Source organism: Saccostrea cucullata, unplaced genomic scaffold, assembly GCF_032062105.1.
Source record: "Saccostrea cucullata isolate Sc308-1 unplaced genomic scaffold, CSIRO_AGI_Scuc_v1 ctg7545, whole genome shotgun sequence".
In the NCBI taxonomy this organism is placed as follows: Eukaryota; Metazoa; Mollusca; class Bivalvia; order Ostreida; family Ostreidae; genus Saccostrea; species Saccostrea cuccullata.
Genome location: NW_026930982.1, coordinates 1 through 24,987, shown reverse-complemented (window position 1 = coordinate 24,987; position 24,987 = coordinate 1). Strand labels below are relative to the sequence as shown.

Genomic DNA, 24,987 nt, shown 5'->3' with positions numbered 1-24,987 from the left:
ATAGAAATTATCATTGAATCCCTATTTAATTATAGATAAATATTTTACCTACCCTTGGTCTGAGCAGCATGAAATATAAAACATAAATGCTAAAACAAAGACGAAAATCAACCATGCACTATAAGCATTACGTGCAGCTGCATGCAACGTCCCGATAATGTCAGTAAATGATATTTATTACAATCTAGAATTACCTATTAAACTTTTTTATGTAATTAATTGTATTGCTACGTTTCCATCATGTATAAAAGATGTTTGTTTCTGAGAATTCTAACTAAAGTCATAAATCAAGGAAGCTAAAAATACAAACTCAAAAATACGTCTGCATTCAATAGATTGTTGAGGTAATTTCCGACTAATTAAAATCTATCTACAGATAACAAACAAAAAACTTTACATGCATAAAGATTAAATACGTGGGTTTTGAAAAATCTTCGAGGACTATTTCTCTTTTGAGTTCAGTATAAAACTCAGTAAATTCTGCATATAAAAACTCTCCAAATTTTGTTATATAAATATCAAAAGATCTTGTGTTTCTGATTATCCAAATAAAAATTAACAGTTAAGAGGAATGCCAAACCAAAATTCTATTTCGTAAACCTTTAAGACATCCCTGTTACGTCGTGGTTCTAGCATTAAAAGGCTAATATCAGCTCTTAATTACTAATTTTTAACTTTATTTGTTTCTACTTTTAAAAGAAAAAAATAATATAATGTTTTATTTGCAAGCAAATAAGATCCTTCAAGATTAAACTTTCCTGTTCATAAATGCATAACACGAATGTAAGAAAATTATGTAAATAAAGGCTTGACGGACAATTTAATTTCAAAAATAAGAAATTTATGACAAGGAACATTTATATTATACAATCATAAATAGCAAATTTTATACCCTAAAGCATGTTATTTGCAAATAAAGCATTTGTTTTATATTCTCGGAAAAAATGCCAAAACATTCACATAAATAATTAAAACCTGGTATAAGTCTTTCAATGTTGGAACCATATAGTTTAAAAGGAATTTCTTATAGATCTATTAAATAAAACTTTTTATCGATATGAATATTAATTCTGGAAGACTGAAATTTTAATAAAGGGGGGTTGCTTATCAATATATCTGGTTCCCCAATGTTTTCGGTTGCAGAAGGATTTGCTTTCACAGATGAACTTTGATTAGATTGAGAAGGATTTTCAGAGACGGAAACAGAGGTGATTGCGTCTTTCTTGTCCATTTTTACAAGTCAAGTTTCTACTACCGATTGAAAAAAACTTACGATATTTCAACTTTATACACAACCATTCAACATGATAAATGTCCCGTGGGGATCCGGGTTAGAATAGGTCCTCATAACCCCTTGCTTGTCGTAAAAGGCGACTAAATGGGGCGGTCCTTCGGATGAGACCGTATAAACCCAGGCCCCGTGTCACAGCAGGTGTGGCACGATAAAAATCCCTCCCTGCTCAAAGGCCCTGAGTGCCGAGCATAGGCCTAAATTTGCAGCCCTTCACCGGCAATGGTGACGTCTCCATATCAGTGAAATATTCTGGAGAGGGACGTTAAACAGCATACAATCAATCAATCAATCAACATGATAAATCAAACTCTAGGCTTTTTGATATCATCGACAACTTTTTCAATGAAAATGAAACCCGTAAATTAACTTACCAGATCATTGGTATGGCACGCCAATTTCACAAAAATGAGCAAAACATAGTTTCACAATCGATAAACTAGGTTTATCGGTTGTAAACTATAGTTTACGGACTGTAAACTATAGTTAACAACGTTAATCTATATTTTACATTTGTAAACCTTAGTTAACGCGATAATCTATGTTTCACAATCGTAAACTATACTTAACAACGGGAACAATCATTTACAATCGCAAAACATAGATTATCTGATTAATACAGTTTCACGATTTGTAAACTATAGTTTACAAACCGTTAACTATAGTTTACGATCTGATAAATATAGTTTCACGATTTGTGAAACTATGATTAACAACTGTTAACTATAGTTTACGATTGTAAACTATACTTTACAAACGTGAATCTATGTTTATCAACAAAATCTATTGTTGACGCTTTTTACAGACAGATAAACTTAGATTAGCATTCGTAAACTAAAAAAACTAAACTTAACGAATCGTTAACTATAGTTTACGGTTCGTAAACTATAGTTAACAGTCAATAAACCTAGTTTATCAAATGTGAAACTGGGGTTAGCTCATTTTTGTGAATTTGACGTGCCATACATTGGTCATTTGCAAAATTATTTTGTTAAACACATTCTGATTGCACTCTGAAGTACTCTGAAGTTGACATAGAAAAGATGCTTGAGTTTCTGATTGACAATATCTTTATGGATATTGGAGACCAGGTCTCCGAACAATCTATTGGAATCCCCATGGGTACCAATTTAGTTATTAGTAGACCTAGTGAAACAAAATTTGTACAAATTTTTATTCATGATAAGAAGAAAAACCTTGCTGTGGCCTTCTACTCGACATTTTGATATATCGAAGTCGTATTGTCAACTAACAATGGTAATTTCCATTCCTATGTGAATACGATATATCCTTGTGAGTTTGTGATAAAAGATACCACAGAGTCTGACACATCTGTTTCATACTTGGATATTTTACTTCAAAAAGACGTTAATGGTAGCCTAACAGCAAACATCTATGATAAACGTGATGACTTTAACTTTTCTATCGTGAACTACCCTTACTTATGCAGCAATATACCTTCATCACCTGCATACGGAGTTCATATATCTCAGTTGATTCGATACGCAAGACTCTAATACATATCACATGATTTTGAGTGTGTGACAGGTAACTTTGAAACAATATTATATGCTGTAAAATACTGTAAAATCACATATTTTCGAGGGATCAAAATTTATTTCTTCATGGGAATTTCATTTCGTCGTTTTTGATCAGATCAGTAGTAATAAATGTAAAAAAAAAATTTCGTGGCGAACATAATTTGGTGGGTCTCTTCATACCTTGAAAATAACCATAAAAACCCCAGGAAAATTAGTTATTTCACAGTAACACATTTTCGTGGTTTGAGGAAAACCCGGCCACGGGTTGGTGGGGATTTATTTCATGGCTGTAGTGTTGTTGTGAGTCATGTATATGTCATTTTACTTTTCATTGTGATCATGAATTTAGGGGTCTCTTCATACATGGAAAACAACGAAAATTAAACCCCACGAAAAATTAATGCTTTCACAAGATCTAAAATCTTACACATGAGAAAAAGGTTCTTATACTTGCTGAGACCTTCACCTCGACATTTTAGATATCGACAACGTATTATCAAGTACATGTAACACTCAGGAGCACCGATGTAAAGCCTGCATCTAGACTTTTCCATTTCCCGAATCAACATCTCGAAACACCAATATACTTGTGATGGTTGATCAATTCAACAAGTGGGTGGAATGCGTGCCCCTACAAAGCCGAACAATATGCTTGGTCGCATATTTAGTATTTCGTCCATCTAATACAGGTGAAGGTAAAAATCTTTGACAATTATGTCAGTCGACTCCAAGATTCCAGCCGCTTATCAGTCATTAGGTGGACAGAAATGTTTTGAAGACTCAGCAAGCTAATGCACTGGGAGATAACGATGTTAAGCTTTACACTAGAGCATACAACAAGGTGATCTTATCTATGTTTGGGAACAGCAAAGATTCAAGGACAACATAAAAGTCCACTGTCCACGGCTGTTAAATATTATCCATCACATACAATGTCCAATGTCTACAGCTGGACAGGATTATTTATCATCTGACCGTATTTTATGCCCAAATATTACAAACATCAAAATAAGCTTCAAGTCCATTGCCTACAGTTGGTCCCCAGAAATCATTACAGAATTAGCCACTAGTCAAGTGTCTACAGTTGTCTTGACCACCAGTACTCGTCATTCAATAAGCCACTAGTCAAGTGTCTACAGTTGGCAACCAGTGCCCATCATGATCTTAACCAGAGTGACTAAACCATGGAGTGCCTATAGTTGGCCATCGGTACACACGTACTTCCCAAAATTAGCTATTAGTCCATTGTCTACAGTTGGTCACTCCTGGCTTTTATTGGTCTTATGCCTTCCTTGACATCTCCCTCAAAGTCAAACTACGACAAACATTTATAGTATAAAACAATTTAATAGATATTAATGAAATCTGCAACAGTTTCACATAATCATACATAATTTTAACTTAACTTTACATCAGCTATCATAAAAAAATTAATAAAAACTTTTTAAATCTGAATATATCATTTATTTCTTATGAATATTGGTAATAAAACTTATACATGTATCTTCTATCAGCTGAAATGATGCCAATTGTGCCCTCTTTCTTTCCTCTCCTCTCTCTCTCACATACACATGAATAGTTCTTTAAACTAATATCTTTCTATCTAAATTTTAATTACAATCATATGCCACTATTTCATATTCTAGCTTTCATTTTCCAGTATCACATTTATTGTTATACTACACTACATATCCTACATGTACATCACAATATCTTAATTAGACATTATTACGTTGTACATCATACATGTACTCATATTTACCCAAAAGCAGGCAATATGTGGTAATCCACATTAGCCTTTATATTTGGTTTCTCTTTCCTCCCCCCCCCCCCCCCCCTTTCCCCACCTTCCAAGGCTCCAAAGCATTTCCCGATTTTAAAAAGGTGATAATGGAAAGGAAACAAATGCTACTGTTCATAATTTTTTCATTAACCATGTATAATAAAAAAGAGTAAAAGAAATATACATTATGGTTAATTTTTTAGGAATTAACTGCAAGTCATTTTCATGTTCAACAAAATCTATTATAAACAAAATAAAAAAGATTTTTTCTTGATGGTAAGGGCACTTGCTTTGACAAAAATGTTTTTGATGTTGTGAATACACGCATCAACAAATATGTACACCAAGCATTAAGGTAGGATTCTTCTCACACTTCCTGTATTTAAAAATTAATGAAATTTTCACAGAATCAAGAGGACAATATCACTAAGTGATGGTATCAGTGAGATTAAATTTGACCGTTTAATATTAGAGGCAAGGTCAGGTCAAGGTCATTACCTTTTTCCTGGACATTAAGAATAACAAATTACTGTTTCCAATCATGTAATTACTACTTGTAATTCAAAAGATTGAATGTTTTTCTTTTTGCATGAAAAGATACTACCATATAGGGCCTATAAGATGATATTACCAAATTGACATGGATAATTTAAATAAAATGGATATTTGCTAATCCGAATTTCCTCTAATTTTCTTAATTTTTTGGGATATATTAGTTATTTTTATATGCTTCCTATATTTAACTTTTTCCATTTTTAACATATAGTAAAGTTTTCACATAAAGATACAAAATGATACAAAAACTGAAAGTTTTGATCGTTTATTAAGAGAGAAATAACACTTTATACGGATTTTTGGATCAAATCTGTACCTAGATTTGAAGCATTTAAAAGCAAACATAGTTCTAGTATGTGTGAAAAATCTTATTTATTGGATATATTTTGAAACGTTAGTCCCTTATTATTAATTTAACTTACATTTGAAAATTCCGTCTAGTCTTTGATTGCATAAAAAGTATAACTAAATTCAGTGTTCTATAATAATTTTGAGAGACAGAGAAGAAGATATTTTCATATGCCACAATTCCGCCAAAAATATAGTCCCTGCTAATTTTCGAACAATTTACAATTTCTATTTAAAGTTGTACAATTGTGATGAGGAAAGAGAATATGGTCTTTTAAATCTCTTTCATCTAAATATATAAGACATATCAACAATTGTACTTTACATATTCCATTTAGTCAGAATTAACCAGAGAAGAATCCTACCTTAAAATCCATGAATAGTCAGGCAGAATTAATATCATCATTTCTTTTTTATTCTCCATCACTGAAAATCCAACTTGCAGGCATGTATAACACATACAGTAATTTGTACATGAAAAATGTATAAAACTAAACTAAATCAGTTTTAAGTGTGAGAAGTCATTTGTAATACAACTAGCTGCTGATTCAAGGCAACAATAAGTAAATCTGAAACATAATATTGTCATTGAGGCACCAAAATCAGAGCACTCAAGTAATCAACCTTTTTTTCATTATACAACCAATTACATAGTATTGTATCTTTTTTTACACACGTTTAAAAAGGTCATTTAAATTAATATGTATTTAACCCTTGTCATGCTTATAGGTAAGCTAATGTCAGTGCTGATCCCAGCATAATTCCTATTTCAGAAGTTGAAATTCGAAACATTATTTTAAAACAAGAGGCCCATGGGCCACATCGCTCACCTGAGCACTGTGGTTTTGTAAAAGTATTATTGAAAAGGTAAAATCCAAAAGTAGTCCCATAAACAATCATGGATTTTCTATCTTTGAGAAGATTTTTAAAGAATTTTCCTATATACCTCTATGTAAAACTTTGGCCAGCCATTATGGCCCCGCCCTACCCCCGGGGGTCATGATTTGAACAAACTTGAATCTACACTACCTGAGGATGCTTCCATATAAATATTATGAATTATGGCTTGGTCATTCTTGAGAAGATGACTTTTAAAGAATTTTCCAATATATTTCTATGTAAAACTTTGGTTGGCCATTTTGGCCCCGCCCTTCCCCCGGGGGTCATGATTTGAACAAACTTGAATCTACACTACCTGAGGATGCTTCCATATAAATATGATGAATTATGGCTCTGTCATTCTTGAGAAGAAGATTTTTAAAGAATTTTCCTATATATTTCCATGTAAACCTTTGGTCGGCCATTTTGGCCCCGCCCTACCCCCGGGGGTCATGATTTGAGCAAACTTGAATCTACACTACCTGAGGATGCTTCCATATTAATATGATGAATTATGGCTTGGTCATTCTTGAGAAGATGATTTTTAAAGTATTTTCCTATATTATATATTTCTATGTAAAACTTTGGTCGGCCATTTTGGCCCCGCCCTACCCCCGGGGGTCATGATTTGAACAAACTTGAATCTACACTACCTGAGGATGCTTCCATATAAATATGATGAATTATGGCTCTGTCATTCTTGAGAAGAAGATTTTTAAAGAATTTTCCTATATATTTCTAAATAAAACTTTGGTTGGCCATTTTGGCCCCGCCCTACCCCAGGGGGTCATGATTTGAACAAACTTGAATCTACACTACCTGAGGATGTTTCCATATTAATAAGATGAATTATGGCTTGGTCATTCTTGAGAAGAAGATTTTTAAAGAATCTTCCTATATATTTCTATGTAAAACTTTGGTCGGCCATTTTGGCCCCGCCCTACCCCAGGGGGTCATGATTTGAACAAACTTGAATCTACACTACCTGAGGATGTTTCCATATAAATATGATGAATTATGGCTTGGTCATTCTTAAGAAGAAGATTTTTAAAGAATTTTCCTATATATTTCTATGTAAAACTTTGGTCGGCCATTTTGGCCCCGCCCTACCCCCGGGGGTCATGATTTGAACAAACTTGAATCTACACTACCTGAGGATCCATATAAATATGATGAATTATGGCTTGGTCATTCTTAAGAAGAAGATTTTTAAAGAATTTTCCTATATATTTCTATGAAAAACTTTGGTTGGCCATTTTGGCCCCGCCCTACCCCAGGGGGTCATGATTTGAACAAACTTGAATCTACACTACCTGAGGATGTTTCCCCATAAGTTTCATCTTTCCTGGCACAGTGGTTCTTGAGAAGAAGATTTTTAAAACATGCCACCAAATTTTCATTAATTGCCAATTATCTCCCCTTGAATGAGGGCGTGGCCCTTCATTTGAACAAACTTGAATCCCCTTCACCCAAGGATGCTTTGTGGCAAGTTTGATTGAAATTGGCCCAGGGGTTCTTGAGAAGAAGTCGAAAATGTGAAAAGTTTACAGACAGACAGACAGACAGACGGACAGCTAGACAGACGGACAGACAGACGGACGCCGGACAAAATGTGATCAGAAAAGCTCACTTGAGCCTTCGGCTCAGGTGAGCTAAAAATAATTCCTTCAAGAAAATAATTTTGTGCTGGTATTTCATCAAGTCTGTTTAATAAGAACCAAAACATCCTATGTAATCCCTGATTTCATTGGTTCAAGCACAAAAGATCATCAAAAACACATTACATTCCACGTTATCAACAGTTCCAAGAATGGTGTCATGAACTTAATATTGGAGGGAACTGGTATACATGAAGGATAAAAAAAAAATACCCAAAATGATAAATTATATAGATCTATCTTAAAAATTATGAATTATGCCGAATTTTCAGAGCCTAATATTTCACTCAAAAGTATTTAATACAGCACAATCTAATAATAAAATACAAATATTATGGAGGATTAATTTTAATGTCAGAAATTAATGGACGGACTAAAGTGAATGCCACGTGACACATCACCAGAGATTCCAAAGATAAGCTCTGTAAACCATAAAAAAAGGTATAAATAAATAAAAATAAATTCCAAGTCATCAGGTCCTATGTTGATTATATATTATAACTATACAATCAATGTTGAAATTAATTTTATCATAATTATCATTAATTTCAAACAAAATCACCAAGATGATTTAGTGCAAAAATTTCGGATCACATTTCCCTAATTGATATATATTAGGAATAGCTATACATGTAATTCATTCTACCTATGAAACTCTGCCTACATGATTAAGATTTTTTTCATTACTAAGGAATTTTGACGCATCTCAGATATTAAGTAAAACAGGGTTGGACTTGTTCAACTTCACAGACTTAGAACTAACATTTAAAATAAAATAAAAGCTAATAAATAAGTCCATATAAACATGTAAATAATATAAATATCACAACTCCAGTAGAGCTAAGTTTTGTTGTCTATTACCCCTCTAGTTTCGTTAGATTCAGTTTCGTTCTATGCAATGTCAGTTACAGCATTTCCTGTCTTCTTTCATCAGTTTCTCAGCTATCATTCAGCTACCTGCAGGATTAGACAGCTTTCCCTCTTTGCAAAGCTTTCATAAAAGGCTGCACATTTTTTCGTCATAATATCGTACAAGTTCTTGACTGCAAAAAAGACAAAAACAATTTAACACTTGTAGTGAAACCTAGCCTATTTAAATGTTGTTCTAATGGCATTAGTTGTGAAATTTATTTTTACTATAGCTTTATAGCCAGTGCTATTAGCAAAACCCCTCAGTTTAATATCAGCTGAGCCCGTGTCTCTGTACCTTCTTTTCCGGGGGTTTATTGGCTGCTTCTTTCTCTTTCTTTTCTTCTTCATTCTTTTCTTCTTTCTCTCCATCTTTCTCCTCATCCTCTTTCTAAAAAAGAAAAAAAAATATACATTTAACTATGAACATTTTTTAAAACTAAATATTGAAAATTATTTTCATTAGATGTTTTCAAATTAAATGGGTAGAATGAAATGTCATTTAAAATAATCATAGTGACCATATGGTTTATTAAACACATTGTCAACATTAGCAATTACATCTTCTTTAGCGATTGCATTCATTTTCGGTAACAATGATAGAGACATGAATCCCCTTAGACTGGCCATAGGGAGGGAGCTGGAATAAAGTAACCACATGACTCAGTTACCACACTATCAGTATTTACTGTTACCTCTTCTTCCTCTCCACTCTTCCTCCCTTCCTCCTCTATTTCCTCTTTGTCTTCTTCATTTTCCTCCTCCTCTTCTTCACCTTTCTTTTTCTTCTTCTTGTCTTTTTTATCCTTCTTTTTATCTTTCTTCTTATCTTTGTCCTTCTTGTCTGTAAAATATTAACAGTGCTTACACACACTTCATACACAGTAAACAGGGAAATTTTGCCCCCCTCCCATGTTATTTCCTCCCCTTTCATCCTAACCACAAATGGGCAAATTTAAATTTGACTGCACCAAAATACGGGTATATTCAGAGAAAGAACATTGGGATATCTTATTTATTTTATATTCACAAATAAAATGTATTCATAACATGTAGTTTAAGTTCTCTGACAAATATATTTCATCCAATTTACAGATATGATATATAAAAACACTCTGGGTGGGATTTGGCACCAGGGGTGTCTTAATTGAGCCCTCTCCAATTATAAATCTGTTGCTTATTCAAGGAGCTTCCGACAAAATATAACTTGCATCTACTGGTAACCAATTCTTACAAATAAAACATGAAAGACCTGTTAAACAGAACAAAACAATATTCCTCAACAATTCTTTTCGAAGAAAAGAAATTTTGGCAGCCCTCGTGAACCATTAAGTTTTCTCTGATGATGCAATCTCTGATTAACTGTAAGCTTTATCTTTCTTTTTCCCTCACTAACCTTGACTCTGATGATGCAGCCTCTGTAACCTTTACCTTTCTTTTTCCCTCACTAACCTTGACTCTATGATGCAGCCTCTGTAACCTTTACCTTTCTTTTTGTCTTTTTTCTTCCCTTTAGGATCCTCCTCCTCTTCTTCATCTTCTTCTTTTTCCTCCTCTTCTTCCTCCTGATCTTCCTCTCCTTTCTTCTTCTTTCCTTTTTTCTTATCCTTCTTGTCTTTCTTCTTGTCCTACAAAAAGAAGACCACATTAGAAAGATAAATGTACAGCATCAATAAAATATTTTGTTATACATTGTGTTGTCTTGCCCTTGATTCAGCTCCTCAGGATCACATATATATTACGATAACATTGGTATGATATCATCCATGTATGTCTTTGTCTTGTCCTCACTATCACATCTACCTGACTGTATGACCTCTGACCCTCTCCTACATGTATTCTATCTTCACTACTTACCTTTTTATCCTTTTTCTTGTCTTTCTTTTTGTCTTTTTTCTTGTCTCCCTTCACTTCTTCCTCATCTTCTGGTTCCTCTTCTTCCTCTGCTTCTTCCTTGTCTTCTTCTTCATCTTCCTCCTCCTCATCAGACAGTCCCGTGGACACCTTACCAAACACTTTTAAATCTTTCTTGCCTAGTAAAAAAAATCACAATCATTGATCTCTTTCCATAGGCACCTGTACATGATTATGAATTTCAAATTTAATCCACATTTTTCCAAGAAATACCAAGAAAAAGACCTGAACCTATTGAACGAGAACCCTCATACTGAGTGTGCTGAACAGTGTTACCTTTTTTCTTGTCTTTCTTCTTCTCTTTGTCCTTCTTCTTTCCTTTCTCTTCCTCCTCTTCTTCTTCCTCTTCACTCTCCGTTGTCTTGGTTGCTCTGGGTTTTGGAACGGGAAGCTCAGGCATAGCCTATTTAAAAAAAAGACAATACAATAAAACTTGTTTAGTTCGAACACGAATAATGTGAATTTGTGGATATAGTGAGGTCATCTTGGATCCCCACCTATATCGATTTAATGATTTTTTTATGGTTATAATGAACTACGGATAAAGCAGAGTAATTTCATAGGTTCCAGTGACTTCGTTGTGACCGAGTTTGGCTGTAGTTAGAGATTTCTTTGTTTACTGAACAACTGATATAATGTGTATAACTAGCATTACATGAAAGAATAAGAGTGCCATAAAAACAATTCAGTTTTTGTTACAAGTGAGGAAGCAATTACATATTTTCTCTAATCTGTTTGCTTTTTACAAAGTTTCAGTCCTGGATCTTTGTTCAAATGGAATATTTTAACTTAAGTTGATGGAGGGGGTAACATTTATTAATTACTTGCAGCTGACTGAGAAAATTCCTTTTTAAACAGACTATGGTCTGTAAATGGTTGGAAAATAGCTTTAAAATTTATCATTGACTTACTTTTTTTAAGAAGATTTAAAAAATTTCTATTATTTGACTTAGTTTTCCAGTTTTCGATTGGCTTGTGTGTAGGTTTTTTTTTTTTATATTTATACATTCACTGACTGAATGATCGTCTAACTTGAGGTATTCACATTTCTGACTGGCTGACTAGATGCATTTAAAATTCTGATTTGCCAATTGTATTTTTCTTACAGTACTTTGATTCATTTGGCTGATGTGTGACTCAGAATTCTGACTGGCTGTCTTGATTTATTTTCCAGACTTTTGATTGGCTGATTTGGAATATTCAGACTTCTGATTGGCTGACTTACCCTGGAGGCAGTCTTTGTGGTTTCTTTGACAGGCTCTTCTTCCTCCTCCTCCTCCTCACTCTCTTCTTCCTCTTTTTTCTGTGAAGTCAAATAAGATATGCATATTTCAATAATTGCTATATGTATAAATAAATAAATTTATACTAAAATTCTTTTAATACATGTATAATTGTATAGAGCAATACATAAATTCGATTCACTTGTAAGATTCTATGTGTTGATAAATATTTTACTTCAAAATCATTCCTACATGTAAAATGTGCTATAAAATATTTTTTGGTTATTCACAAAATAATCCTTGAACATTGAAATTTTCAGGAACTTATCTAATCACCTAAACTACATCTATTCTAAACGATCAAAATGGATAATTAAAATAATCATACAATACAAAGCAAGATTAATATCACTACACTCAGTTAATCAATTCTAATCAAATCAAATTTATTTTAGATCTCCTTCAATGAGTTCCATCAATGCTCATTATGTTTAAATGTTTCTTGGAATAATTTGCTTTAGCTAATAAAAATATAACATGATGTCAAATTATGTTAATTTTGGATGAAGATAAAAATTAAGAAGACTGGTTTGACTAACACTTCTAAATACAAATTACTCTAGAGCCTTCTGCAATGTTGTGTGATTATATGGCAACTCAAATCACAAGGAAAAAAGTAGTGTAAATATTGTACAGGATTACTGATTATAATTTACTGAGGTTCTAAACTGTAGTGTTGTGTGATAGATTAAAAACACAAAGTACAATGAGATAAGCAGAGTTAATGTTCAACAAGAATGCAGATTGTGATTTCCTGAATTGCAAAAACACCCACTGTATTATAGGGTTATTGAACTTATATTGGTCAATATTGGCACGAGTTGGCTGTTCAAATGCACGAGCTTGCGAGTGCATTTGAACGGCCTACGAGTGCCAATATTCACCAATATAAGTTCAATAACTCCTTTATTATATAGCTAAAACATTTCCACATAATTCATAATAATTATTCCAACAAAAAAACCCTCAATTTAATGATTTCTTTAGTATCAGTATTCATATTAACGTTTGTCCTGTTAGCGTTCAATATCGCATCATTCCAATGACCCTACCGAGTGATATGATTTGCTTATTTAGGTTTTAATGGGTCTAATACTTACTTTATTCCAATGAATTAATTTATTTTAGTGTGAAAAAATAAACACATCTTACCTAGATGCGACTTCTTTTCTTCAATTTAGCTCTGAGAATTTGACCAGACGACTTTTTTTGTTTACAACGGGGCGTTCGATATTGAACGCTCGTATTTGGAATGTTTCGGGCATACTCATATACGCAATACAAAGTTAGCGTTCAATAAAACGTCAAGATATTCAACGCTAAAATTCTCTAGAATTTAGGTAGTATTTTATTAGAGACTATTTATTAGCTATATAATAAATAGAGTTATTTTTGAAAGTAGTATTGTTTTGTCATTTAACCAAGAGTGCATGTCAATATATTCCTTTTCAATCAGAATACCTAACATAAAACGTACCAGATACTTCTTAATCATATTTTTACATTTAATTAAAGAAAAACATGTATATTAAAGTGCAAAACTGAAATAAAATAAAAATTTCACTATGTGTAAGAAGCATCTAGGAAAAAATCTGTTTATTGTCCATGTGTTGAAAGTTAATCAAGAAACTAAAGTTAGTGTTCAATACAATGTTAACTAATGAAAGTATTGATAGATATTCCAGACTTAATCTAATCAACAAAAGATTTCACCAACCAAATAAAAGTGTCAGTAGTTAAGAAACAGTGAAATATCCACACCAAGATTAAAAAGATCAGAAGTGATAATTCTGGTAATGAAACTGATAAATAATTGTGAGAAAATTACAGGAATAAAAGAAAAGTTGATGAAAAAGAATTAAGAACTCCATCGAAAGACAGGAAGAAAAACAGGCAGAATATTAAGAGCCACACAAACACACTAATGGAGTGAAAATCTACCAATGAACTAACAGATTCTTTAGTCTCTATTGCTGATTGGTTGGCATCGACTGCCGGAGATTCTGATTGGCTAGTTTCAGTTGCAGGTGCTTCTGATTGGCTAATCTCTGGCTTCTTCTCTTCTTCCTCACTCTCCTCTTCACTTTCCCCCGACTCCTTCTTCACCTCTTCAGTTTCCTCTTTCTTCTCTTCAGCAGACTTTGTTTCTGATTTTTCGACCTCCTTTTCTTTCTCTGAATCTATAGACTTTGTTTCCTCTTCATCGTCCTATAAAATGTTACTAGCCTCTATGTTTCTACTTGTAACAGAAGATTGACAGTCTAACTGTCCTTCTATCAGAACCCTTTAGAACCAGACAGCAGTAATTAGTTAAACATCATTTCTTCAAAGTTTATTATATGTTTTTACTTGGGAATTAAACCTCATTCTCTCTAAGTGATTGCTTTAACGTTTACCATGTTTTTTTCTTATTTGTTTTTCAGGGCATAGATTTTACATTTATCTTTGTATTTTCTCCCTTTGATTTTTATTTGTTTTTGGTATTTTCATGTTTCAGCATTTTATGGACAGTCACATCTATTTAACATGCATGCTGTCTATAATAACTAGCCTAATACATTCCAAACTTGTCATGCTAAATTGACTCATGTAGGTCAACATCATTCATTATATTTACCTCTCCATGTTTACGTGGTAATGGTCTTGGCTTTGGAACTGGCTTACTTTCACTTTCAGTCTAAAGTATCAAAGAAAAAAACATTTGCATAGTCTTACTGACAGCTTCAAACGTCCAAATATGTTGAAAAATCTCTTTGAAAATATTTTGCAATCATCAAACTTTAAGTTAGTAAAGTTGCACTCTCTGAATTTCTTCAGCTAAAATATTGACTAATTAAACATCATAATTCTGTCCATTCAGAATTATTATACTCCATTATCAATTACTTCATAACTTGTTTCTTACCCATACATTACCCATGTCATTCCTTATTCCCAAAAGTACCTTACTGCAAATTATCTAGTGCCCCCTGATCTGCAGTAAAATCTTAATTACCCACCGTGAAGCTGGTTTCTGATGCCATAATGAGACCTGATATTTCATATGGAGAAACATTGATAATCATTGCAAGACCTGTATGTAACTCAGACCTCAGTGTATTTAAAATCCCTGAGTCAACAAAATAATCTTGATTCCTGTATGGGAAATTTTGATTGATTTTTGACCACCACTAAAAGAAAAACTTTGAACACCATAACTTTCCTCTTTATTTGTACACCGAGACTGACTTTTGAGCCAGGTGACCTACTTCTGACTTCTGTTCATGATCAACTTCTGACTTCTGTACATTACCAACCTCTGACTTTTGACCCCTGACAGACCTCTAACCTCAGTACATGACTAACCTTTGACTTTTGACCTTTGTTCATGACCTACCTCTGACATTTGAGCCTGACCAACCTCTGATTTTAGTACATGACCAATGTCTGAACTTTAACCCCTGACCTACACCTGACTTTTGACCCCTGACCTACCTCTGACTTTTGTTCATGGTTGAGCTTTGCGGCGTCTGCCTCCTCCTCTTCACTTTCCTCAGATTCTTCTTCTGATTCTTCTTCAGATTCTGCCTTCTTCACTTCTGAAGAAGAACAAATAGCTGCATGAAAAATGGTCTATATGGGGAACTACCTGGGACATTCTTAATTAAAATCTGAGAAAATTGGCATAAAATAAGCTATCGGACCTGGTTTAGCTGCCTGTGGTAGGGGTCGTTTTGCCAGGGGTGATGGCTTTGGGGGATGGGTTGCGCTTAGAGAGCCCACATTTTTTGCGTTGTTAGTGAGTGCTGGGAGAGTTCGGTTTAATGATGGTGCCTGTAAAGAAAAATGAATTTTGATAGAGCTAAATCAACACTTTCATTTTTTTTCCTAAATCTGAAAATTTGGCATATACAAGCCAAAATTGCTTCAAATTGTTTCAGTCCAAAAAGCTAAAACTGTGAAGCTAAAATCTCTTATTAAGGTGGCCTAGAAAAACATTTAATTAAGAAAATCAAGAAAACAGAGACAGGATTATATTATTTACCCGTTTAATGGATTCCTGACGTCGTCGGTCCCGGGCCCCAAAGCTTCCTCCTAAATCCACAGATCCGTCGGCCTTGATGGAGTGATTGAGGTTGGTTTTGTTCAGGTTCTCATTCTCATCCTCTTCTTCCTCTGACTCGCTGTTTATGTCACCATTCTGAAGACGCATGTGTGCTGACACGATCATGTGACATCCTCCACATGACACCTATAAAAATCAATAGAACACTCTAGGCTTGTCATTTTTCTCTATTTCTGCATGGTAAAAGTAGGTCAATGAAAGCAAGTCTTTTGTAATGTCTTAAATTTTTCCCTCCAAATTTAACCCTCATTTTTTAAAAATAATTCATTGGTTATATAATTATTTAATAATTGTAACTTTACTTATTGCAACATGACTACTAAGCAGAAATACATCGTACAGATTGGAAAACTTAGATAATTTAAACACCATGGATATAATGAATTAACCTGGAAATCTAAATCTAAACTTTAATACTTCTCTCATCTCAATCTTTATTTCTTATACAATAAAATGTTCAATAATATCTCTCGTTGAAATTATCAAGCCTTAATTAAGCTACTTATCATGTTTCCTATGACAATATAATTTTATCTGTTGTATACCTGAGTGACAATGAACTTGCTGAAGCGCTCGGATTTACTCGGGTAGTACTGGTTAGAGTAGCTGTCTTGACTGAGGCCCAGTTTTCCGTGGCGACCATCCCCAAAAGTGTACAACTGCCCCTTCTCTGTGACAATAAATCAAATCTTATAACCACCATGCACAGATAATGGACCAAACATTTCATGTTATAAACTCCACCTTTATCTTCTTTATAATATAATTATATAACCTACATGTTTTTAAAAGGTTTAAATAAAAAATAACCATCTAAGATGAAAAAAATTCTCAATTTTTGGCTTATTTCTTGAGTTGTTGAAACTCTTTTTCATGGCAGATAGCCAGTCATTCATACTGGCAAGGAGACAAAATAATCCAGTTCAACTCTGACTAACATAAAACCAAAGCTGATGCCTCATAGCAGTACTCAGATCATTGTTTTAGTACCTGTTATTAAGGCTGTGTGGTTTTCCCCGGCAGCTATCTGAGTGACCTTGAACTTGATATTGAGACAGATCGGTGATGGGGACACAAACATTCTGGTCCCGTTCCCTAACTGTCCATTACTGCCCTCTCCAAAGGTGTAAACCTTGCCACACTCTGAAAGATAATACCAGACAATAAATAAAATGCTCAGCGATAATGAATTTATCTGTACTTTGTGAGGGTTCATTTTTCATGGATAACATGGGTAGTCATCACCCATTAATTTAGAATCTTAATCATCATGATCAATACTGATATAACTCTAAGTCTTATGTAAGTACTTCTGTATGTGACCATACCACTTCATTTCCTTCAAATGTTTTTCAAAAAGATAATGTTAATACTTGTAAGTGAACAAACTACATGTGAACCCCCCCCCTTCCAACACACACACATGCTACAGACTTGGCTTTTTGGCATGTATAACTTGGCTGTCAATAAAAAAATATTTGTTTAATGTATTCAGACCGGCCTGACTAATCGTCCCCACCCAATCATTTTTACAGCATTTTGATTTTTTTTTCCATTTTCAATAGTATAATTTCTCTAGAATGTTTTTGATTGAATTTTATAAAGCAATAAATAAATCTTTATAGCTATCTAGTGTATAAAGCAGACATAAATAAATTGCTGAGTCTGTGATTTTTATGTCTGTAACAGTTATCATTTTGTCCAGTGTTGTAAAGAAAGAAAAAAAATTACCTACCTACCAACCTTGAAAAATGAGGGTAGGAGTACATCAAACAAATATATCTTTAATGATGGAATTTACCTGTCAGTACTACAGTATGTGACCCCCCACATGCTACAGACTTGGTTTTTCTGGATTGTCTAATTACCTGTCAATAATACTCTATGTGACCCTCCACAGGCTACAGACTTGGTTATTTTTCTGGTGTGTCTAATTACCTGTCAATACAACTGTATGTGACCCTCCACATGCCACAGACTTGGCTTTTTCTGGGGTGTCTAATTACCTGTTAATACTACTGTATGTGACCCTCCACATGCCACAGACTTGGCTTTTCTGGGGTGTCTAATTACCTGTTAATACTACTGTATGTGACCCTCCACATGCCACAGACTTGGCTTTTCTGGGGTGTCTAATTACCTGTTAATACTACTGTATGTGACCCTCCACATGCCACAGACTTGGCTTTTCTGGGGTGTCTAATTACCTGTTAATACTACTGTATGTGACCCTCCACACGCCACAGACTTGGCTTTTTCTGGGGTGTCTAATTACCTGTCAATACTACTGTATGTGACCCTCCACATGCCACAGACTTGGCTTTTTCTGGGGTGTCTAATTACCTGTTAATACTACTGTATGTGATCCTCCACACGCCACAGACTTGGCTTTTCTGGGGTGTCTAATTACCTGTTAATACTACGGTATGTGACCCCCCACATGCCACAGACTTGGCTTTTTCTGGGGTGTCTAATTACCTGTCAATACTACTGTATGTGACCCTCCACATGCCACAGACTTGGCTTTTCTGGGATGTCTAATTACCTGTTAATACTACTGTATGCGACCCTCCACACGCCACAGACTTGGCTTTTCTGGGGTGTCTAATTACCTGTTAATACTACTGTATGTGACCCTCCACATGCCACAGACTTGGCTTTTCTGGGGTGTCTAATTACCTGTTAATACTACTGTATGTGACCCTCCACATGCCACAGACTTGGCCCTTTCTGGGATGTCCACTTTCCGAGGTGTGTGTGCTTTCTCAGATTCGTCCCCTAGTCCCAGTTTCCCTCCATCACTCTCTCCAAAAGTAAAAACTTCACCATTGTCTACAATGTAATGTATTATTTATGAAAGAATTTTTCACCAGCATAGAAAACAAGGAGAGCATTATTCTTTTTTCAGTCCTAATTTATAAACCTTACTTCAGAATCTGTTTCTATCATCAACTGAATTCAAAGCATTAAGATAGAGCTTTATCACTATGATAAATAAATCTTAACAAAAAAAATTAAATACTAACATAATCATAAACTTAATTAACTAAATTTTACTTCACACTTAGATCCTGGAAATAAAGATGTTTCTCACCTGTGACAATGACCTAGATCCTGGCAGTAGAGATATCTCTATTGTTTCTTACCTGTGACAATAGCCGTGTGGTAGTAGCCACAGGCTACACTGATGACTTTGTTGTCTGTCTTGAGTAGCGTGGGTTTGGAATAATCATCTGTGTCTCCCAAACCAAGCTGTCCCTCACAACCCCCTCCCCAAACATATAGGTCTCCATCCTCTGAAATAAACAACACAATCAACTCACCATAACTCACTCTCCCAAACATACAGGTCTATCAAATACTGTATACAGCATTATTTTCGTCCTGCTTTATTTTTGCCTTTTCATTCTTGCAAACAATTTCACCAATTGATTTTGCTCCTTTTAAACTCAGGTGACTGAGGTTAGGACGTATGGGGTGAAAATAAAACATGGGCAAATTTTTTCCTGTATACAATAAAACATCATTCAACATTATCGTGATTATAACATTCTATCCCCTTATCTAAGATCTGCATTAAATTATAAAAGACTCTATCAAACCCTGGAAATAAACGCTCCATATGACAAATACTGATTCATAATTGTAAAGGATAACCTTCAACAAATAATGCTATTATTGTGAAAGCTTGCACTAGCCTATGGGAACAGCAGTTGTCTGCCCTTACTACAAACCTGTGAGAGCCACGGAGTGGTCTGCCCCTGCGGCTAGCGCCTTGTATTGTCGCGGCTCGCAGTCAACTTTGATCGGGGAGTTACTGCTGGGAATATCCTCTACACCCAGCTGTCCGTCACCGTTAGCACCAAATGTATACAGACTCCCCGACTCTGGAACAAAATTTGAAACTATAAAACTTCTGGTCTCTGACAAATAAAATGTGTGTCAATGTGGGCGGCAGCTTAAAAAGGCTGAACATTCTGCCTGAATAAGTGATTGCACGTTTTACTTAAGTAGTAATGAGTATGTTTTATTTATCTGTTTCTAAATGCATCCCAACAAATATAATATCTGACAATTACTTAAGGAGGCTCATTACACCACTTTTTGATGACGTACTACACAAAAAAAACAAACCTCAGGGAGCGAGTAGTGTAGGTACCTCAATAATATGACCCTGACCTTTAAAACGCTTTAAAAATAGATATAAAACATGCGGTGTTCAACGTGTTGTAAACAGTGAAAACAAAGTAACGGATTCATTATGCATAAATCAAGAAGAATTGCTTTTAGGCAGAAACAAAAGAAAGCAAGAGTCAAATCTTCGCCAAACAGTAAATGTCAATGTCATAGCCATGCATGCAGTGAACTCTATCAATCACTGACATGTATGTATGGAGGAAATTCGACTTAGAATATACAACCTTGTTGAAATTAAAATTTTATTTAATTGCGCTATTTACTGTGTTGGTGTTAATTTATATATTTGTTTTATTGATTTAAATGTATACTCTGGCAATTTAAAGCTTTATTATGAATTTCAGATGTAATGTCAAACGTTCCATAGTGTTTTGAGTCTTGGCTAATTAGGAAAGATAACTCTTGAAAGTGGACTTTTTATACCAAATATTTTTCAAATTGGATTTTTCATTTTGTTTAAACATTCTTCATTCAATTTGACACATGTAATTCATTGAAATACATTCCTTGTCTCTTCAGAACACATTTTTTAAACGTTTTATGCATATATTAAAAAGATAATGACATTAATTGTTTTCTATGAGAACATTTTTTTTCTAATAAAATTATTATTAGGTATTATGAGATATTTTCACTTTGTGTACTTGTCTTAAGAAGATGCCCATCATTTGACACTGAAAGTTCTGAAATTCTGTGAATAATAAACCTGAAATAAAACATTTCACTAAAATAAAACAAAAACTAAAAAATTCTATTAAAAATATTTATGATATCAATACCCCCATCTGGATATTTGACATCTACATTATAAGTGGTGCTGTATTGAAATCTAAAATAAACTGTGGATGTAATGAGCCACCTTAACACAGTCATATATTTGATTTACAAGCATATTTTACTCAAGGTAGAGATATGGATAAGTAGGAAAAGTACTCATGTTAGTGTTTCTATTACAAAGATAAATCTAAACAACATATTAAGCTTTTACAACAACAGACCTGTCGCTACTAGAGTGTGTATTCTCCCACAGGCTACCACAGTAGCTTTCTCTGGTTTAAGTTCTGAAAACAGAAGAAAATATCATAAACTGTAATGGTTTTACTCTGCTTGAGAATATGGTGTACTTATAGAACAGTCCTCTTCAACAATTACAGTTGTAACATGGTTAACTTTCAATAACAATCTTGTAGTAAATGTTAAATCAGTTGAAAGGGTAGGAATGGTGGTGAATATTATTAATTTAAGATACAACAGAAACCAGAGGACTGTTCAACTGAGCAAGCACTCATAAACATTTCTATAGGAGGTATAAGGAATTCTGCAAGCAAGAGCAAACATTTGCTCTCACTGTTGAACAGGCCTCAGGAATGGACTTGGAATATGCTGCAGCATATGTCAGCTGACAGCCGGAGATGGTGGTGACACTGGGCCCTATACATGTAGCAGGCCTTTATGTGTTCCAAGCACAAAGAGTCCTGACTAAGTTACTTTGAGACAAACTAGTAAATAGTCTTACTTTTCACACAGACTGGTTTTGTGGAGACTTTGACGGAATCAATGCCCAGTTGACCCCAGTCATTGACCCCAAATGTGAAAACCCGGCCACTCTCTGAAAAAAGAAAAAAAAAACCACCAGGGGTCATTTACCTCAGAGTCAGGCATTATAAGATTGGCAACAGTGTGTATTTCTTATTTTTCATCTAGAGGTCAAATAACTACAAAGTCTTCTTTAGAAAGAATGAATTCTTTTCCTTATTGATATATTATATTAATTATTCATATTCAATTAAATACAGGGGCTAGGAGAGCCAATTAATAGACCTATTTTACCTGCAATCAGTGCTGTATGTTCGTCCCCACATGCTACAGACTTCACTTTATCCCCTCTCACCCAGAATTTGTTTGGTAAGTTGTCCGCAAATCGACTCTTCCCGAACGTGAAGACAGCTCCCGACTCTGCTCACAATGAAAATAAAAAGATTATATGAAAAAAAACTAACAAAAAATTATCTCAAACATATAGTACTAAGGTGCAGTTGACAGTTTTGTTTTAATAAGTATTGTTAATTGCCTGTTGGATAAGATATTAAACTTTCTCTCTCTCTCTCATAATAGAAAGTAATGTGGTAGTGATAATCAGAAAACATTGATTGCCTAAAAAAAAAATGCTACCAATTCCGATGATCTATTATAATTTTTTATAATCTATCATTGGAAACATATACTTTTAATAAAAAATACATTCTGATATTATCCATTACCATGATTACTGGTTTAAAATTTATCTCTTCTTTTAAAAAAATGCCATACTACTATGTACTAGTCAACTAACACAAAGGGAAGTGATTAAGAACCAAAAGGTGCATATTAAGAAAGCATGAAACAAAATCTATGATATCCGTGCTGTAACAGGAAAGAAGAAAATGTATGACTGAACCGCGAATCGAACCCAGGACCCCTGTATCTCCAGACAGGTGATCTAACAACTGAGCTATCAAGGGTGATATCCATGGCCCAAACCATTACAGTGTTAAGCAGTAACTGATTTCAACTGAAAATTAACTGATGTCCAATCGCTATGAGAATGTATAGTTTAAGAAAAGGCCCTTTCCAACCTTTTGTGCATACCGCCTCCCCCCTTTTTCTTTTAAATTGAGGGGTGCATTCTGGGCTTTACAGAAAAAGAGTTTTCAGAGCATATGGGATGAGAAGCATATAAAATGAAATTTCTTAGTTAGTTCCTTTCCAAATTTCGAAATGCACACATGTTAAGCATGTTGTCATTTTACCGCGGTTTGCCCATCCCCCCTCCCTGTCTCAGCTCGTAAATTCGCACTACACGCCTTTATAACCATTTAGTGACTATGTGCGTGAGATTTGGCGCGTATTGATGTCGTTCCCTGCCATCAGATTCTTTATCACCACCCCTGGCGGCACCAGAAGCTCAGTTTGTCGCCTGCTGGACATGTTTAGACTTACCAGGAATCTCCGAGTCGTCCCCGGCCGCCATTACTGTATCCTAAACAACATTCCCAAAGTACCCGGATGTTTACAGTGACATTAACACGTGCGTTTGTTTATCAATTCATATGACACGCCCACATTCAATAAAATATTTCTACAAAGATTTTTCTCAAAATTATCACTCTGAAATAATCATACACGTGTGAAATAATGTTTTTTTTTTTTTAAGAAATTTGTGAGTGTTCATTAGTCATGTTTGTAATATCACAGCTACTTTGGTCTGTTTTTTTTTTTTTTAATTCTGTAATATATTACAGTTTAATAATATTCTGAATCATTGAATATTTGTAAAAAAAAATTAAAAAAAAAATACACTGACATATCGATAGGTTATTGTTAAACCGTTAAGAGACTTTAGTAAAGGGCAGAGCAAGGAGATGAAACCTGTCTGACCAACACAATTCCTCCCTCCTTGAAAGTACGTTTCAGCCCCCTAAGACAATCACATCAACACAGACTCTTTCCCGGCAAGTCTTTCATCTGTCACATATCCTGGTCATAGTACCAAATGTAACAAGTGACTGTGAGAAGCCAGGCAGCAGACCAGAACATAATTGAAACCTAGCTGGACCTCCTGAATCTCTAGAATGGTCAGGTGCTCTACCAGTTAAGCTATCTCATTATATTTCAGCCACCAGAGATCAAACACGTCAGACTGCCAAATTAATTTGAGAAATAATTTTGAAGTCCCTCTGATATTTGGAAGTTTTTCTTGGACCCATGGAGTTTGAGATATTAAGTTTGACTGTATGTTACATTCAGGAGAAAGCTAGCTACTGATCCTCACAGTATGATACAGTTTTAAGAGTAAAATAATGACTTGCTGGGCAAAAATGTGTAGCTGCAGATCTGTAGATATCAGAAAAAATATATATTGATAGACCGGTCTATCAATATATATTTTTTCGGATAGCTACAGATCTGCAGCTTAAAATTTGTGACTTACAGGGCCAACATTAAAATATTGGGGGTCAGATAATGTAGATTACTTAGATGCTAGATTAAATGTATTAGGTTTGAATCCTGAAGTGAAAGTTTTTGTCACATGTTTTATGATTGTGCATGTCATCTCTTCAGAGCAAATAAAAAGATTACTATCTGTATTAGCTAATTCATTGATATCTTTATTTGCATCAACATTTGACAGCAGGAGTACACACATACTTGTACATGTACCATATATTCTTACTACATATTTCAAAATTCACCTGCTATTGCCAATTGAAGTCTTTTTTTTTAAACTAAAATACATATGATATGTTAACCTACAGTGTAAAAATGTTACCTTTTAATGTGTAACAAATGTGTATATATAAGTTCAAACTACTAAAAATGGGACAAACTTTTGACTTTGTATAGTAACTGTTATATGTTTATCAAAATTCAAATATGCACATGTACTATAAATTGATCACTGACATTTGAGCAACTTGAACATATGACGGTTCCAAAATAATTTAGTTTTTCAAAATGTTATTAAACTGAATGATAATCTTTAGC

The 24,987-nt window shown here is 34.2% G+C and overlaps 1 protein-coding gene across 3 annotated transcripts; it reads right to left on the bottom strand.

Annotated features, from left to right (window-relative positions):
- Positions 1-8,061: 8,061 nt before the first annotated feature.
- On the bottom strand, positions 8,062-23,496 carry LOC134230858 (X-linked retinitis pigmentosa GTPase regulator-like). 3 transcript variants are annotated; one of them, XM_062712722.1, is made up of 21 exons: positions 23,443-23,496; positions 22,294-22,419; positions 21,980-22,072; positions 21,462-21,524; positions 20,001-20,153; positions 19,413-19,562; positions 18,946-19,098; positions 17,257-17,409; positions 16,812-16,936; positions 16,186-16,392; positions 15,845-15,974; positions 15,636-15,739; positions 14,779-14,838; positions 14,103-14,369; positions 12,104-12,181; positions 11,155-11,281; positions 10,822-10,997; positions 10,451-10,592; positions 9,660-9,808; positions 9,263-9,355; positions 8,062-9,098 (listed from the first exon to the last, which is right to left on the bottom strand). In XM_062712722.1, the coding sequence occupies exons 1-21, from the start codon at positions 23,471-23,473 to the stop codon at positions 9,075-9,077; spliced, it is 2,604 nt and encodes an 867-aa protein (XP_062568706.1). In that variant the 5' UTR covers positions 23,474-23,496; the 3' UTR covers positions 8,062-9,074. The 3 variants fall into 3 exon arrangements, with proteins under 3 accessions (XP_062568706.1, XP_062568707.1, XP_062568708.1); XM_062712723.1 differs by having other exon boundaries at positions 14,115-14,369; XM_062712724.1 differs by lacking the exon at positions 14,103-14,369.
- Positions 23,497-24,987: the final 1,491 nt, after the last annotated feature.

Excerpts from the sequence above, each read along its gene's own strand:
- LOC134230858 (XM_062712722.1), bottom strand. The coding sequence starts at position 23,473 with ATGGCGGCCGGGGACGACTCGGAGATTCCTG. Across the intron at positions 17,410-18,945 it reads ACATACAGTAGTATTAACAG|AGTGTGGCAAGGTTTACACC; the intron begins GTAATTAGACAC and ends ATTATCTTTCAG. Across the intron at positions 15,740-15,844 it reads ACCACAGGCAGCTAAACCAG|AAGTGAAGAAGGCAGAATCT; the intron begins GTCCGATAGCTT and ends GTTCTTCTTCAG.